Genomic DNA, 18,942 nt, shown 5'->3' with positions numbered 1-18,942 from the left:
TTCAAAATATGAAAAATATATCTGTGAGTTTGTACTATTTGGTGACCTGAAGTTATTCACAGCTGTCCTAAGTTCATCGAGTTCAAGGGCAGAGAGAATACCACGTTATCTACTGTAGTCTGATCACATGCATAATACCTTTGCTTATTCATAGATCAACAGAGAGCGCCACCAAAATAGCACTAAAGAAATTAATAGATCAGAGATCTTCGAGATGGGCACAATCTATTGTGTGTGCACAGCAGAAAGTATAATATGAGTTGTTTACTGGAAATTCTAGTGCTAAAATGCAAGGATAACCATAAGGATATCAAGTATAATAAATAGTATCTTCACTGAGAACTACTTCCCTCTTTGGAAAGATCCAGCTCTGTCCAGTTGAGTAATAAGAACCATGGGAAAGCAGCTTAACAGCAGCTGCTTCCCTTCCTATTCCCATATGCTGAAAAGATGCTTGTTCTTTAAGATTGGCACAAAATTAATTTAGCTTGTAATACTTTAATCTCCCTTAAGCAATAGCTTAGTCAATCACATTGTAACTGTAATATTTTACTTTTACCTTGTAACTTCAGGGAATTTTATTGTGAGGTTGTCGTTTTTCATCTCTTAAGAGACACCTGCCTTGCACAGATCCCTTGAGAAGCATTATATGAAACTCATGCTGAGTCAAAGCAGGGCAAAAACCCAATAAAGAGAGTTATGGTTCTGCTTTTAAAAATACTGGAAAGGTCAAAACCCCACTTAGAATGTGCTGTGCAGTCATGCATATTGAAAGAAAACAATAATGGGATGTGCACGAAAAGGTCTAGGTCTGCAGTTCATGCTTTTCCCCAGTCCTTGGGGTCAATTCTACATTAAAATAATCCTTAACATCCATTAGAGCAGTAACAAAGGTGCTGGAAGGTTTTCTAACTACAGATGGTCCTCAGGAGGTGGCAACTGGGGAATGCAGAACACCAGCCCTACCACCTGCATCCCCTGTAATACTGCCAGTGAGGAGGAATAAGATACAGGCAATGGAATAAGAGATGCTTTTGTTGAATCTACATTTGAAGAACCATTATCTGCTGGCTAACCTCCTGGTAGCAAGCCAGCCCATCTGTAAAGCTGCTTTATGCTGTCTGTGCAGTATGAAACGGCCCTGCAACAGCCACGCACAGATTTCAAAGGAAATGTCACCATCGTGAAACCGTGTAAATATTAAAGGATTCAGTACGACTCTTCACCTCTCCCATAGAAAATGCAGTATATAATCTGCGAGTCTTCCTGGGGGGAATCAAAGACAATATATATTTTTATAATGTTACTGTTTCTATAGCTACCTATACATTCTGTTGGGCAGAAACAGCCCAATAGCCTTGATCAGATATTTATATATTTTTAAGAGCCTTAATCATAATTAATTCCAGTCAGTTCTTTTATCTTAAAGTGTTAGACATTTTTCTTTTCATTTAGTGACAAGCACGAGTCTATTGTTCTTGTCTGTGAAGAGCACTATTAGTCATCTTACTGAATAAACCTGGTAATAGAGAGAGAAAAAAAATAGTTCTACCTTTTGATGTGGTTTGTTTACCTGATACTGAATTTTTCCATTTTTCTTCACAGAGTCAAGTAAAGAGCAGTTTGCCTACACAAACATAGCTGAAGAGCTTGTGAAACTGTTCAAGAAGCAAATAGAGCATGATAAAAAAGAGATGATTTTTGAAGTTTTGGCTCCCCTGGCAGAAAATGGTAAGAATTTGATTTTTTTTCCTTACGCTATTTTTTATTCATTCCCTTATATATATTTTGGTGTTATCGGTGTCTTTTTCAGAAACCAAATGCAGAGTACCTGGCTGCCATGGCTGATCCTTGTGATGATAGTTTCATATAAAGCGAGTAGGTCTTAGTTCTCTGGGCATATGATGGGAGTCAACAAATTGTTGATGCTAATTCCACCTCTCATTCACTCTGTATATGATTATGTTATATTTTATTTCCCTGTACCCACAGTGTGAATATCAAAAGCTGCTTTTTAGAGGACTTGACAACATTTGTCTGCAAAACACTGGCTCAAGCGCTTATAGTTGGTTACAGCACCACGACATCATCGGTCATTGCGTCATTTCCTGGGATCACAGAACCACTGGCAGTTCCTTTTCCAATGGACGTGTTTTTTATGCAAGGGGCATGTTAATTGCAGAGCTAAGAGCTGGATGCTTTCCCCACACTGTTCATTGAGAGATCATACAAATTTAATTTGGGTATTTGGTGGCATATGCTAGGGTAGCCCCAGGTAGCTCCAAGGAGACTTGAGTTTCAGTCACTGCTCAAGCCAGAGAGGGAAGTGATGTGTGCCCAGTCACCCCTCGGGGATGTTCCTCCCAAAGGAGATCCTTGTGGTTTGTGTAATCTACCATTTGCCCTTAAAGGAAACAAAGAAATGAGTTAACAGGTGGAGCTGGACTGAAGTGGGAAGCAGTTCTGAGCGTGGAAGACATCACAGTATTTGATGGCTCTACAACCTTGTTTTAATCAGCTCAGCATTAAAGCTTGTTTGAATAGAAGAAATTATTAGACAGAATTGTAAACTCTAAAAGATTTAGGTTTTATCATACTTCATTGCACACACACACACTCTGTGTCTCTTTACATAGTATAAATGAAGATAAATTTTTACTTCAATTTAAAAAGTTATTTTGTCTTAAGTGGTATGTGAAAACAGGATTACTTTTTTCAGTTCTAAACCCTCACATTTTGCCAAAATATATTCATTTATTATATAATAACTAGCAAGTTGCTCTAAGATAGTTCCATCCTTGGAGACTCACACAGAATTGGGTCAAACCTTTTGCAAGTTTGACATATTTCAGTTCAAATGCTTCATTTTTCTTAGACTATGTTTTATAGTCGCAATAAAATTTTGTAAGTTTACTCTGCTGAACGTAACTCAGGTCCTTGCATGTTATGAGGCAGTCAGCTGAACTCTTCCACTGTGGATTCAAGGCATACTTAAATGAGTCCACTGTGCTGGTACTGTTTATGTGCTTTTGATTATCTTTTGATAATTAGAGAATTATCAACAGGTCAGGAGGTAAAAACATCTAAATGAAGTATTTGCAGAGTCTGGATTTTGGTGGTTGGGGTTTTTTGAGGTTTGGTTTGGGTTTTTTGTTGTTAAAGCACACCGGTGTGGTAATTTATGTTTCAAATCGCAGAACATCTGCAACCTGGTATTCTGTAAAGGAACTCTCTTTTTTAAGCACGTCAGTGCAAAAGCACCAATTTAAAAAAATCCCAACTGGATATTTTGCATTTCCTAACAGAGTTCATGAGAAGGTCAGCTGCTCTTAGAGAAACAATGAATTTCACTCAGGCAAAAAGCCTAGTGACAATAGGAAATTGAGAGTCAGACACATTCCTCACCAGAGGCAGAACATTTTTCCTCATCCAACTGTTGCTTGTAAAGTATATGAAAAAAAAAAAAAATTCCAAAGCTGTGGCCTTTAAAAATATTTTAACTTGGGTTAAACTCCTTGTTGTTAAAACACCATTTCATGCAGAAAGCTAAGGAAAATCCATTTGCTTGCACGTTTCTGCAGAGGTTTATGACTACTTTCTAAAATCGGCACGCAAAAACTACCTGAATCGCTTTCGCATTACAAAAAGACATAACACAGCATCAGACAACCTGCCATTCCCACTTAACAGAAAGGGAATTTAGGCATGTAAAGGATATTCCCAGCTCCAAGTTCACAGGGAAAAATCTGTTAAAGGTTGTGTTGTAGAAACCACAGAAAAAAATAATGCTCCTAAGTCCTACGTCACCACCTGAAAAACACGTTTATCACCTTCTCTGTTGAGCCTTATTGCCATTAAAAACTGAGAAACGAGTTTGCCTCATCAGTTTCCAGTTTTTCTTCAGTCACAACACATTTCTTTCCCAACCCAGCCTTTTGGATTTGGCCTTACTGTACTCCTCCTGCAGCCCTTTCAACAAATGGCAGAAGTCTTGGCTCAGGTAAAAGAAATGGGTGATTACTTGCTGTGAGATTTCATCAAACAGTTCTATACTTGCATGTCTCAGTGAAGTCGGTAGCTCTTGTGTACATGAAATAGGATAAGAAATCCTAAATTTGTTCTGCAGCACAGTCCAAAGTCTTTGGAAAGCCCAGCACAATCCTTATGAGTCCACTGTGAGACGACTGAGATGCCAGAAGTTTGCCATAGAGAAATATCCTCACTTTTGAGAAGCGAAGAGCAGCTCCATACAGCTTCAGTGTATAGTTGTGTTCTAAAGGCAGTCTGGAGCCGGGGAGCACCTGGTGGATAAACAACAACAGAAGTTGGCCCTCAGAATTTCAAATAAAGAAGTTGCAGTTTTGTCTGCATAAGCTGCCAGTGAAGCCATGGACATCACTACTACTTTTCACAGTCTGTCCTGTGTGTATGTACAACAGATGTACTTAAAATCATGATTCTGACTCCTGTTACCCATGCTGTTCTTCAGATGTCATTAAACTGCAGCTGGTTGAAGCAGGCTTGGTGGAGTGCTTACTTGAGATCGTCCAGAAGACTGTAGACAGTGACAAAGAGGATGATATCGCAGAGCTTAAAACAGCTTCTGATCTTATGGTTTTATTACTGCTTGGAGGTAAGTACGGTCTGTCACTATCTTCTGCAAAGCAACAGCAGATACTTGTAATGCTGTTTGGCTGCTGAATTTTACTATTTATTAATTTTCTAAATAACCTAGAGGACCTGCTACCTGCTGGTTAACATTTAATGGGTCAGGTTTTGTCTCTCATCCCATTGCAGGACTGGATTAATTGTGGTGAAGCCAGCAGAGCTTCACAAGTATAAAGAGAAGAATTTTCCCTAACAAACACTTCTTTGGCTGACTGTCTGTGCTTTTTACCCCAGATGAATCCATGCAAAAGTTATTTGAAGGAGGAAAAGGCAGTGTGTTCCAAAGAGTACTTTCATGGATTCCTTCCAATAGCCATCAGCTACAGCTTGCAGGAGCATTGGCTATTGCAAATTTTGCCAGAAATGGTAAGAATGTGCCATAATAGCTTATGTAAATTTATCTGTGCCCTTCTATCATGGTCTGTCTATACATCTACAAACAAAAACTGTGGTAAAGCTAATGTTGAACTGTACAGCAACATCAGTAGTTTTATACTTTACAATCCTGAAAAGCATTAAGCCTACTTTAAAAATACTGTGTGTCACATTTGTAGAGAGTTATAGGGGATTTCTGTTCCCTTGGTGTTTCTTATATTTTCTAAATTTGTCGTGAGCACTGCAACTCCCATTGATGACAGTGGTCAAATTCTCAACAATGAAATCTAGAAAGGAGGAAGAAAATAACCCTTCTAGTCTTAAAAAGCTCTTCTAAAAATCTTAGTAATGATCTTCCATTCACAAGTGACTTGTCTCATCTCGCACAGACGGAAACTGCATCCATATGGTGGATAATGGCATAGTTCAAAAGCTGATGGATCTGCTAGACAGACATGTGGAGGATGGCAATGTAACTGTGCAGCACGCTGCACTGAGCGCTCTCAGAAACCTGGCGATTCCTGGTAAGCCTCATTTTGCATTGATAGTTACCTGAAGGTGAAATTTTGTTCTCCCACTGCACCCCCCCGGGGGGATGATGGTGGGAGAACTGACCCACAGGCCTAGAGGCAGGTCAGACTGCTGCTTTTCATTCAGGACCGTCACCCCTTTTCTGTCTTTTGCACAGCAGTTGTGACAAGCAGCTTTAAATACATCACAGGCCTATTGACCACCCTTTGCCACTTTGATCCCATGGTATTAACCCCACCAAGGAACGGGCAGCTTTGTAACAGGCAGGGAGCTGAGGCAGCCTTGGATAGGATTTCTGAATCCTTTCTGTCCAGAGCACTGCGGGTTTTTTCATTTGGGATCTCTCTCGCAGCTGAGGGTCCTCACCGGAGAGCAGTGCCCACTTCGCTGAAACACTGCATCTAACTGTAACTTCCTGAGACTTTGACAGTTCCCAAATTAGAGCTGGAGGTAGGCTGTTAGCATAGCCAGCCTGCTGCAATTAGTTACTGTTCGTAGGCAATGAACTGAACGCTAATTTTGTCATTTTTAATAACTTAATTTGTATGAGTTTTGATTACCCAAGCATAAAAGACAGAGCACATGCACATAAAAAGTCAGTAATACTTGCGTATGCTTTCTTGTACCAAGCCAAAAATAAGTCTTTGATCCATTTAACCTTATTTTCCTATTTTCAGTTTTGACAAACAGTAACTTTCTAAGAGTGCTCATGCATACATAGGTAAACCCGTGCACCCTTAATGTTATGCCATTTGCTTACCTTTCTCAGGTGAGCGATTCTGTTAACTTCCATCAGTCAGCAAGCTTCTCGGTAGCCTGCGCTCAAGGATGTTTGCCAGAGCCCTACATAAGATTTCATGTATATTGTTACAGAAAAATGAGCAAGTAATAACTGTTCCCAGTGAGGAACTGCTTGTTAAACCCTGCTTCAGATATGAAATAAGTACTTTTTTCTAACTACAATATTGGGCGAAGTTTGCATCTTACATATATTTCAAAGAGCTCCATGAAAGTGGAGAATGTAGACTAGTGGAGGGGATGAAAGACAGTTTGGAGCAGGCAATACAAGGACCACAGGCTGCAGACATGTCAGGCCACAGAGATGTTTGTATAAGGTATCAGAACCAAGAAAGAGGTTATTCTGCTTACTGGATGCTTTAGTTCCTTTGCCTATGTGAAATGGAGGAGTGTTGTTTGGAATCAGAAAAGTTTCCTCGTGTTTTGGGATGCAAGTACTAGCTTGGGCTTCTACTTCATAGAATCATATGGTGCATTTTGTGGAAGACACCTGTTCTAGTCCAAGGGGGAAAAGTCTAGCCTTTGGGGTGAACACTGAAAATTAGGTGCGCATGCTAGGAAAAAGCACTTAATTTCACACCTGTGTCTCAGCAGCCACAACATTTTTCCTGACGCAGCATTGTCAGCACACGCTCACGTACCTGAAGTCTGCGTTCACAAGCTATATTTCAAACCGTGTCTGAAAATTTGCTTCAAGACAGTCTTGGAAATAAACTGCATCTTCCAGAAATGTTCTTGAGATTATCCCTGTTTTTTATTCATGCAGTTGTAAATAAGGCTAAGATGCTATCGGCTGGTGTTGCAGATGCTGTATTGAAATTTCTCAGATCAGAGATGCCCCCTGTTCAGTTCAAGCTGCTGGGAACATTAAGAATGTTAATAGATGCACAAGGTAAAAATAAACTGTTCTCTATGTTAAGTGATTCTCTCTGGTTCAGTCTGTGATACGCTGCCAAGATTCTTACAAAAGAGAGGGGTTTTAAAAATTTTATTTCTTAAGTCTTGGAATAAATCTAATACATATGCAAAGGGAGAGGAATGTGGGTTGGTTTTTTTTTTCAGAACTCCTAAATTGACTACCAGGGACCCTCAGAATAGGTGTCAATTCCTTATTTACTTTTGTACTTCGGAACTCTCCCACACCGTTGCGTTACGAGTATGGATTGAGCCGTGAGTGTTTTACTCTGCCGCTCCTGTTCTGCTGTTCACTGACTGCACTTCCTGGCTGTACCCACTGCCCTGGAACAGACTAATGCACTCGTTAGTTGATAAACTGCAATTTTAAAGTGAACAAGCACCTTTTAGTTTAACGGCTTGTTCCAAGATGAGCTATTAGATGTGAAACAGAAATTCATTGAAGAAACTTACATGACTTATAGTCTATAAGACCTCACCTGACTGACCACAGTGTTCCCTTCTGGCAGCGGTTCCTCCTGGTTTTAAATTTTTGAGCTAGCTCACCTAGGGGTGTGACATCACGTCTATTTTCCTAACTCTTAATCAGTGCACAAGGCTCATTAACTAGCCTGATAAGTTTTCAAAAACTGGATTACAAATGTTTTTCTGTATTTTGTTTCCATTTTGACTGGCTTCACTTGCTTCCATGCAACCTAGACTTCCCATTGTTAGTGCAAGCTAGTGAAATCCTACTTAACAAACTTGTTCCAGTTAGTAACTTTCAGCTTATTTTTCTAGCACTTGCTTAAAAAGTGTCAACTCTTTTGTTGTGTTATTGACTCTGGCATCATGCAGCAGAAGCAGCTGAACAGCTGGGTAAAAATGTGAAACTGGTGGAACGACTGGTGGAGTGGTGTGAAGCCAAGGATCATGCAGGTGTGATGGGAGAGTCCAACAGACTACTTTCTGCACTTATACGACACAGCAAATCAAAAGTAAGTTAGTGGTGAAAAAGGTCCGCTTGTAAGAACTAAGGGTTACCTCTGCACTTGGTAGCCAAACCCTCGGGTCTGTAATCCTGGTAGAGTGTCAGGGTGGTTAATTCACTTGTTACATCTCCTCTGCCTCTGGGACCTGCCAGTCAGACACAAACAACAGGTTTAAATGCTCACTGGAACTATGTAGTTTTTTTAAAAAAACAAAACAAAACAAAAGCAAAACAATCTCAGAGTGGCAGGCCAGTTGAAGGAACACTGTTAGGATTGACGTGGCTAAGTCTTGACTCATTTTTATTTGTATTGTATCCTGTGGAGGTTCAGCATATTTTCTGCGGTTTAGTGATGCTATATATGAAGAATCATTGCACTCAATTGTTATGATCTTGCTATATATTTATATAAAATTGAGATCCAGAAATAGTCTGTCCCCCTACTCGGCATATAGCGTATTGCAGAGTTTTAAGATTCTAACAGAGCCCAAGAAGTGCTGATTTATTCCAAATTCTAACAGATGCTGGCTTGTACATGACATTAAGAGAAATTGTGGGACAGATGAGTTCTATCATTCCCGTCACCCAAACACCTTTACATAAGCAGTCCAAGTCCACCATCCTTGCTCAGGAGAGTATTAGCCAAAACATAGCCTAGAAGGGAGAACAGCATCTCCTCTGAAAAGAAGCTATTTCAGGCTCAGATTTCATTTAGTGTGTTCGCTGATACAAACACAGGCTGTATGACCGAGCTTAAATATCAAGTGTGATTTGGAGAGCTCGGACTATAACAGTGACTCTTCATTCATGCATGGCATTTGCAATGTGAAAAACGTGTTGTGGACCTGATTATACCAAGCCTCCCCAAAACCAAATCAACAGGCCTTACAGAGATTTAAATCTTTGCTGATTTCTAATATTCTACCTCTTTCTAATGTCCATTTTCCATTTTATGTTCAGACTCTGAAACTGATCAGCTTTCATTTTTTCTGAGATCTCATTTTTTTCTACAACCCCCACCCCCCAGTCCCCAAGATGCACGGGTAGATGGCGTACACTGCCACAGATGCGAGTTTTTATCAGTACTCTACAGGACAATAGAATCCAGTTCTAAATACAAAAACACTATTGATGGCATCAAAGAGATACTAATACGGAAGTTAACAGAATTATCACAGATGAACTTTTGTGGGGTTTACATACAGAGGAAACTTGACTGGAAGAGGAAAACTGAGCTGAGAGAGTGGGTTTTTTAATGCTTTTACTGCCCTCTAGGTTTGAATGCGAGTACAACTTTATGGTTCTTTACAGCACATCGGATTTTAATTTGGTTTTTAATTTTAAAGGATTTGGGGTAACATTTGCAAAGGCAACAGAAGTTTAGAAAACTTACGTCCCATTCCAAAAAATTGAGCAGGTACTTGTGTGTTAAGTCACACTAGCACCAAACCTGACTGCTGTCATCTCTTCTGTCTATTTGGTGCTGCCTTTGAGAGGGGGATGTTCACCTACAAAATAAAAAATTTTGATATCAAAGGTGCTGATTGATTCCCAAGCCTTATATAGCCAAAATTCCACACCAATTCCAATAGAAATTAGCAGTTCCCAGATTATTCCATGAAATCTCAAAACTACTTCAGAGTTCCAGCAGGAAATCACAAATAATGAACCACATCATTGCAAGTTAGGAAAAATATAAACTTACTTACATGCTTGCATACATTACATCATTCAGAAAAAAATACATTTTGAATGTGAAATTCTTGAATTGTTAGGCTGTGACTTGTGCCACGAACATCTTCAGCATGATTATCTAAAATAATAAGTTCTCGGGGATTGCGATCATATCGTGTATCCTGGGTTTGGCTGGGAGGGGGCACAGCTGGAGAGCTGACCCGAACTGGCCAAGGGGATGTTTGATGCCATGTGACATCATGGCTCAGTATTTAACTGGGGGATCCCTGCTCGGGAAGGGGCTTAGTGTCAGCTTCCAGGTGGTGAGCAATTGCTTCGTGGATGGGCTTAAACCACGCCTGTTACCTTGCGTAGGGAATGTCACTGCGCAGCCCGTGCAAGCACTGGAACATCAGTCATGCGCACGCACGTATCGGCTAATGTGGTTTGGCTTGCGGGTGGGGTTAGAAAGGGATGTGTGCTTAAAATGGAAATTGGACACTGATTAAAAATTTAAATCAGATTATTTCAAAACTTTGTGCACCCACAGAACAAAAAATAATAAAAACGAAACCACATTCCCTTGAACAGTTTCCCTTTGGCCTGACAAGTTGGTAGTTTTCAGGCAAACATTTTGCAAGTGTTTTTGGGACATAACAGTGAAAACATTAGGTGCAAACTCACTTCTTAAGTGATAATTAACAAGTAATCAAAAGCATGCAGGCACTAGAAGTCTTTATTCATCTGTTGTCACGTACATAAGTAGGATCAAATTTTGGACTTGAAAACAGAATCCCAACTGTGTATTTTTAAACTGCTTTAAATCCATTTAACCCAGTCAGCATTTTCATTTCATAGCTAGTGGGCAACAGTTAGTTTTAATTGCTGGCTTTAGAACAGAAACCAGCACGCTGGTATCCTTTCCTGACCTGCTTTGTATTTGAAGGAAAATTCCGCAATACTTCAAAAGAATGCTGCTCATTTTCCTGCCCATTTCTAAAAATCTTTTTTCAAGTACACGGTTTCTATTACTGTAAGGTGCGATACTTGCGATCTTGCCTCTCTGAACATTTTGAAGAAACTCTGAAAATTCGTGGAGAGAGATGAAGGATTTGATAACTGTATTAAAACTATGTTCTTGTGTCTGTTTATCCCAAATATATGGTTTGTTGAGAGCATTTGATAAGCTGCTCTGAACACCACAACATAAGAGAAAACTAGTCCTCTTTGAACACCAGCTGAGGTCAAACATAATGAAGGGGGACTCATTGTTAGGCAACTGGTGGCTCACCATGAGAACTTGAGTTACACAGTATAACCTAGAGAAGAGTTAGCTACGTGTATCTTAACTCAGTCATGTGGTTAACTGGCATGGTTTAACAGGTTGTATCTCATAATTGCAGAGCAGTAGCAGATAAATTATAGGCCCACGTGCACGTGTAAAGTGATTATAGGTGCATAAAGCCAACGAGTATCCTTTCCCAAAGGTAATTAAAGGTAACGTAGCATCTATGACAATTCTGTTGTTTAATACTGTTTGTATGCAATGCAGAACTTTTTCATTTCTATATTACTTATTTTAGGATGTCATTAGGACCATTGTACAGAGTGGTGGCATCAAGCATTTAGTAACCATGGCAACCAGTGAACATGTAATAATGCAAAATGAAGCTCTCGTTGCACTGGCATTAATAGCAGCTTTAGAGTTAGGTGAGTATCCCAGCGGTTACCTCTACCTGTTTCCTTTCCGGTCTGTGCCCAAGAGAAGTCAAAGGGAGAGTCATGCGGGTTTCTTTTGCGATGTAGAACAGCCTCCTCCTTCCACCTGCTTTTCAGTAGCATGGAAATACATGACAGTTCATGCAGACATAGGCAGGCAATAAGAAAACTGGAGTTTGCTGGTCATACAGGGTCTGCTCCATCATTCTGGTAGGTGATCACATGATCTAGAAAGGCCCTTCAAGCGTAACCTTCAGATTTTGGGTAAAACCCAGAAGGCTAACAGTTACGAAAACTGTAGTGACCTGACTGTGTTCCTACACTGGCACAGTTAATGCGCTTTTGAGAGGGCTTAGCAAAGTAACATTTTCACTTACCTAATTAGTGAGAGCTAGAGAATACAGACAGAGGTGGATAATGCCCCTGAAGTGTCTATTATTATTATTATTAAGTTCCACAAAAATAAGTGCAAGAGTTGCCATATGAAGGCAGAGACTATTACATGTCTTGACCTGCCTTTCTAGTACCTCAGCTTACCAAACAAAAAGGTAACTGCCCAACAGAGGTTTTGTTTATCCTGTTTGCTTGCTTATTAATCAAGATAAGGAACTAAATAAGCAAATTATGTATTTTTGCTCTTCATTTCATCTCTTGTCATTGTGTACTACAGGAATGCTATCCTCAACTTCCAAATCACTGCCAATGTGTCAGGGCATTGTTTTAATTAAAAGGAAAAATATTTCTATTCACATAAATCGTGTAACCCTTCTTTGTCTCGTCTTCAGACATTTAAAGTTTCAAGCCCAAATTCAGTATATAATGTTTCTCAGGAAGTAACTCTCACTCTGCTCTTCAAAATTTTCCATAGCCTTTATAATGGACCCTGAGCTCCCTCTACCACAGAATCAAGAATTACACCCTCTGTATATACACAGAATTTCTAAAAGCAAATTTAGGCAGTGGGAGTTTTGAAAGCTGAAATATTGCAAGTGTTGGCCTAAATAGATAGAGAGCCTGGTGGCTTTTCCATCAGTTCAGTGCACATTTGAGATGATTGGATTTTATCATTAAACTCTGGTTGTCCTTTCAAGCAGTTAGGCTATTTTACGTTTTTATAGCAAGAGCTGTGATTCCTATCATCAGACCATCTCACATGCACTTCAGTTTTATGCCAATGAGTTCCGTACCACAGCACGGCTTTCACTGCGGTGAGAGATCCGTGGTTCAGTAAATGGCTGACAGGCGGAAGCATTAATGCAAGCGGCACTTCCAGACTTAGAAGTTTTCACTTGTATTTCAGTCACTGCTGAAAAGGATCTTGAAAATGCTCAGCTTGTTCAGATTCTGCACAGACTGCTCTCAGATGACAGGAGTGCTCCAGAAATAAAATACAACTCCATGGTGCTGATCTGTGCCCTAATAGGATCTGGTGAGTATCCAGGAGAGGCTGCTTTCGTAAGAGATTTGTGTGTTTAAACTTGGGTTTCTCTTTCAGCCTGAACATAGGAGTGTGTGCAAACACACTCTGAGATGGGTTCTGTGCTCACAAAGAGTGTCCACGGAAGGGTTCAATTTACTGTGACACTGTATTAATAGCATTTATTGATAGTGTCAAGAAAGAGGCTGTTAACTCAGTTTTGGATATTAACTGCAGAAATTGGACTCTGGCTTCTGCAGGGTGCAGCTGGCTCAAATTTCGACTGACAGGAGAGAAATGAAAGGCATTTAAAGCTGTACAGTATCAGGCTGTCTTTGCAAATATGCAGATAACAAGAAACTTTATTCTCACCTTCAGCTGCAAGTTCCCCATAATTGCTGTGTGATAGCTTTCTGTTATTGGTCAATTTAGTCAAGTAAAATTTGGTGGCATTTCGCAAGGAGCCTCCCCACTTGTAGTTTTAAATTCCTACAAGAATGGTAGGAGACAAAAATACAGGTGATATTTGCAAGGACACGTGTGCACAAATGAGCACTTAGTACAGCACTAGGCTATAATCCTGCTTTAGGAAGGATCCTCACACTTAACTCACTAGGGAGAGCCCTTCCCTCGGCACCTGCTCAGCCTACCAGGCCCAGCTGTTCACGGGTACCTTGAAAGGCAAGCACGACATGCCCTAACGCGTGTCCGTCCTGGCACCATAAACTCTAATCTTTCTGAGCTAACCCTCTGCTAAAGGTCAGGCTGTTTTGGTGGTGTAGCAGGCTGTGGTTTGATAGTGCAGCTTCCCACCTGTGCGTGGGCAAATAAACAAAAAACCTCAAATCAACAACAATGACAAAAAAGAAAAAAAGAGCAAGGTATCACGAGGAAACTTGATTTCCAGCTGAGCTTTGAAGAACTGGCTACATTTCTTTAATTCAGTTCTTTAAGAAGTATTTACTCTGTGGAAGAACAAATTTCATCCCATAAAGGTTTCAGAAATTTACAGACAACTAAGATGACAAAGAACTGAATTAAGTACAGAAAGGTGGGAACTCAGAGCCTGTCTGCATGTGACTGGCCAAGTGTGAAACATTTGAAGGTCCTCCAGAAATGAGTTTACAGCAATTCAATGGACTTGACTAGAAGTTGTCATAGCTAAGCGTGTGCTGGCAATGTAAACAAAGCTGCCTTCCCCACCTCCCCCCTTAGAGTTCACCACGCCTACTGTAAGTAACTCTGGTGAGCTGTACCTCCATGCAAGTGAATGCTGTATTACTTAAAGGAACAAATATTTGGGTTTAGAGCCATATATATCTCTCAGTGTACACAGATTGTGCTCAAACAAGACTTGCTAACAAGCCTCAGCTCCCACTTCATTCACATACAATTCAGTCATTTCTCACAACCTTCTTGAGCCACTTTGTGCTTGGGATTATCCATCCATTTTAGAGCAGAAGCCTTTCTGCAGAGGTTCCCCCTCAGCCTCACTGTGATGTTCCTGTGTGTATCCCACTGCTTCCAACTAAAATAAGCATCCTCAGAAATTCTGCCCGACCCTTGTATTTTTCCTTCCCCGAGTCTTGTCACCTGCAAGATTGCCAGAGTTACTTAAAGTCAAGTATCTGCCTCTATTCCACCAGAGTAAGGAGCCGTCTTGTCTTAGAGGATTTTTTAGGGTTATCCAACTGGCAGAGTTCTGTCTGCCAACACACTATAAGCTTTGCCTGGACACGAGGCATCAGCCTGCTGCCAGGAACAGGCAGCACATCACTGCAGTGGGCAGCTGTAGAGGTAACTGGCCCAGCACTTGGCTGACCCAGTGTTCAGCCCTGCATTCTGATGAACAGACCTGTGTAAAACCAGTGAGTACAGAAGTAACAACCCTGGTATTAACTACTTCTTTTTTTTTTTTTTTTTAACTATTTTAAAGGAGAAGAGAGATCAAAGAGCCAAGTCTGCTCTTTACACGTGAAAATACTAAAATACATCTCTCTCCCAGCTCTGCTGCCTCTAACATATTTTCACCGCAGTCTCCACACAGTCAACATTTATATTTACATGTTTCCATATTCTACCGTAAACAGACCTGTGTAACCATTTTAAAGTAACTGACCCCAGCATGGTTCAGTTCCATAAAGGCTAGCAGTGGTTGCACTGGTTTAATTATTGGTAAGTTTAGTTCTGCAGTGACTGCTGCCGTTACTGTCCTTTGGTACAGCGTACCTGGCATCACATTTAACTTTATATTGCCAACAACTCTGTGTTTAGCAGTAAATAGATACATATTTATATGTGGCTTTTGCCATCTGGAAGTTGCTCTTGCAACTGAGGGAAGGGATGGAAAGAGGAAAAAATGAGGACAGTGGAAAATGGAAACAAGTAATGTTTGAGAGCCCAGATGTTAAGCAGAACTATTCAGCCAGCGTAAAGCACAGTAAATTCCTAAAATTCAGTTCAGTAACACCTGCTTAAATGTGGTATCTCAGGCCAGAAAGAGCAGGAAGTGCTTACACAGCATAACCACCCCAACGGCTTCACTGATACCGCTCTGCATATATGGGTTCCCAGGTGCACAGCAGCGTGAGAGTTCCCAGCTCTTACACAGTAGGGGTTAAACTGCCAGAAAATTGAAAACATGTGAACAAGAAAGTGGGTAGGAAGGGAAACAAATGTCAAAGTTTTCTATTTTAAAAATAAAAAAAGTAAATGTGCATAGCATAGCAGCAGAGCTATCTGAAACAGCTGGTTGAGATTTCTCCTGGGAAGCTCAGGGATTTGGCCCCCAGCAGCACCTGGGAAGCAAAAATACATGTTGGTATTTGTTGCTGAGTGGGGCCTGAACAGGGCATGAAACAAAACCAACTGCTTTGGATCTCAACTGCGAGACAGAGTACAGGGCTTTGAGAAAACCCATTAATTTTTTTAAAAAATTGCTCCATTTTATGGGTTGTTCCCAACCTCTCCTTATCAATCCAAAGTACAGTGTGATCCAGGATCAGAATTGTAAAACAGTGTCTCATAGTTTTGAGTCAAACATCAGCGCTGTACACATGTGTGTGGCCCTGGGCAATGCGCCACGTGTTGTGTTCGTCTAACTCCAGAGCTGAACTGGAACTGGACAGCCAACAGCGACCAAGTGGTGACACATTCATTAAAGAACCATCTCGCCCACTTCACACCCCCGCAAACAACCAGGGCTGATTTTTACAGACAGATGACATAGTGAACCTTTCAAGGCACACTTACTTGGTAGGCTAGTTTAACAAATTAAGCAGAAAAATAGTTTCACTAAAAATACTTCCTAAGCATCTGTTTTGGAACGCAATCCAGGTGGATTTTCTTAACTGCTATGCAGCAGCTTCATCATTCATCTGTACCTGAAATCCATGGAGTCTGTGCATGCCGCAGGCCCTGGAGAGTTCTCTCTGTCCTCAAAAGCTATTCAAAAAAGTAAAAAAAAAAAAAAAGACTGTACATATACGCACACCCACACTTGTGTGCTTGTGTGCATGTGGGGTTCAGTAGAAAAGTTTCTCACAGTGGCCAAGCTTTTCTGCTCTGTTGCCCCTCTTGTACAAAGCACCGTTTCTTTTACCATTCCTTTTCCAGAGCCTCTTCAGAAGGAAGTGCAGAGCTTGGCATTTCTAGAAGTCGTATCAAAACTCCGCAGCCATGAGAACAAAACTGTTGCCCAGCAGGCCTCGCTAACAGAGCAGAGACTTGCTGTAGAGAGCTGAGGAATGTCTGGTTTCCAGTGCATCCCATCACAGATTTCACCTTTGTCCTCCGTCCTGCTGCCGCTCCTGCTGTTTTCCACTGTATCACTCGTGCATGCGTGTAATGTTCCCACACAAATTGATGAACTGCTGTAGGTACCCATCCAAAAAAGGTTTCTACAAATTCATAGGTGGTGTTAACATGAACCTGTCTCCACCCGTGACTGTTCCACTTGTATTCTTGTTGCTTGGGCCACATAGTAGAACGTGCATGTTGTAGTCCTATGATGACGTAGAAGTGGTGCTACACAGTGACTCTTTCCTCATGCCCCCTAACTGCATAACAATGTACTACTAAATTAGGGACAATACAAGATGCAGCAAGTCCAGACTAGTGTGCTGACTGTAGGATTAAGAAGTAAATCTAGCTCCATTTTTGGTGCTTTGGAGATTCAGGTTGGAGTGCAATGTACTGCTGCTCATTCACTGGTCTTGCCTATTAATGTCAAACTCGTGGTACCTAGAGGTAACAAATAAAAATTTCAGTGCTCTCACTTTATCCTGTGGTTTGTTGTTTTTTGCGATCACATGCAGAAGCCGAGACTGCACCGCCACGCACTGGTGAGGAGCCCTTTTGGGTCCTGGCGCTGGCCCCGAGACAATCACTGTCTTTGAATTGAGCAAACACAAAGGAAACTATTCCAGCCGCTTTCACTGTGTATGCTCACACAGAGGCACTGTGTGGTCTAACAGTCGTGCAGTTTAACTGGAATACACTGCACAATCCTTATCCCATAAAGCCATGTGGGTATGAGTGCTCTCAGGCTTGCTTGGGAGTGGGTTTTCATTTGTTGAGTTGTTTCGGGTTTTTTTAGAAGGATTTTTCAACAGAACCGCATCAAGTGCAAAATGCAGAATTCAAGAGTCTTACTTTTTCTTTCCTAGGTAAAGGAGTTGGAAAATTGCCAGTTTAATTAAGCATCTTCTCTCACAGTTGCTCTTTTGTAGGTTTGTGACATGCCAGAGAGCAAACCAGCAGACAGCTGTGGTGAAACAGGGAGCAGTCAGGGCAGCAGTTTCCAGCACATTCAGTTTTGACCAGGCAATACCATTGCCTAGCTTGGTCAAGCCCACAATGCGCAAAGATCATAAGATCTGTAACATTTTAAAGTGAATTCAGCACTACCAGTGCTGAAGTGCCAGCCTCAGAAGTTTCAGGCTCTCTTTATCAGCAGAGGCAGCAAACCCAGAGGCCAAGCACCCATGCGATCCCAATGCCACGTGGTTGCAAATAAAAACTGCATTTGACCTTCCCAAATAACTTCCCAGCTCCATGAAACCACTGGCTGTCCCACAGACACTGTGATGGGAAAACGCAGCTCATGCTGGGAAAGGTATTATGTACACAAGCTGGGTATGAAAAGAAACTTGCCTCAAATACTCAGTTTAAGCTCTGAGACTGTACCAAAATGCAGCAGATGCTACAGCAGTATTCACACAGCAGAGAGTCCACGTCCATGTAATCCAGTGCCAGAAACTGTACACAGAAAAAGCCTCTAATACTAAACTGTACAACAGCCTCTTATTTAAAAAAGACATTCGAAATACATTTGCTAGTAATGGTTCAATAAAGCCTGTACACAAAAGGAAAGCCTGCATAAGGGCAAGGATGGGTGTATGTTGCAGTAGCAGGAGGTAAGTGAAGTGACTATCTATCCACACAAATGCTGCGCTGTTCTGAGGCATGCTGCAGCCTGCAGGTCATTTCTATGTAGCTGGTCAGTCACTTCTCATCTAAGGCTCTTTTGGTAAGAGAAACAGGATCTAAGGACATTACTGTCATGGGCATTTCACCACTGACTTGACTGAAGTCAGCTGAATTGAAATTGCTGACGATAGTCCAGTTAGATGTTTAGCAGATGGATTACACCTCGACAAAGCCTGACCTCTGCTGCTCAGACTGTTTTTATGACAGCGATGCCAGACATCGGGGCCTTCTCATTTGTCTGCTGCCAAAACAACCACTGCTGCCACAGGGCACAGGGCAGGCAGTACCCCCTGGGACGATACACCTGTCTGCATCTGTACCACTTTTGCAATACCTAGCACCACACCAGCCAGCAAGATCAAAAGCACACGTATGTTTCTACATT

At 41.2% G+C, this 18,942-nt stretch overlaps 1 protein-coding gene across 1 annotated transcript in view; it reads left to right on the top strand.

Moving 5' to 3' along the window:
• RAP1GDS1 (Rap1 GTPase-GDP dissociation stimulator 1) overlaps positions 1 to 17,348 on the top strand; it is an 82,957-nt gene extending 65,609 nt beyond the window's left edge. The window contains exons 7-15 of the mRNA XM_086464799.1: positions 1,606 to 1,731; positions 4,490 to 4,633; positions 4,903 to 5,034; positions 5,433 to 5,567; positions 7,139 to 7,264; positions 8,125 to 8,264; positions 11,515 to 11,641; positions 12,951 to 13,079; positions 16,683 to 17,348. Of these exons, the coding sequence (XP_086320925.1) occupies positions 1,606 to 1,731; positions 4,490 to 4,633; positions 4,903 to 5,034; positions 5,433 to 5,567; positions 7,139 to 7,264; positions 8,125 to 8,264; positions 11,515 to 11,641; positions 12,951 to 13,079; positions 16,683 to 16,810 (1,187 nt within the window). The 3' untranslated portion in view covers positions 16,811 to 17,348. The remainder of the gene's footprint in view (positions 1 to 1,605; positions 1,732 to 4,489; positions 4,634 to 4,902; positions 5,035 to 5,432; positions 5,568 to 7,138; positions 7,265 to 8,124; positions 8,265 to 11,514; positions 11,642 to 12,950; positions 13,080 to 16,682) is intronic.
• The last annotated feature ends 1,594 nt before the right edge of the window (positions 17,349 to 18,942 follow it).

Source organism: Leptosomus discolor, chromosome 4 (assembly GCF_034619465.1).
Source record: "Leptosomus discolor isolate bLepDis1 chromosome 4, bLepDis1.hap2, whole genome shotgun sequence".
NCBI lineage: Eukaryota > Metazoa > Chordata > Aves > Leptosomiformes > Leptosomidae > Leptosomus > Leptosomus discolor.
This window is presented reverse-complemented; position numbering and strand designations above follow the sequence as displayed.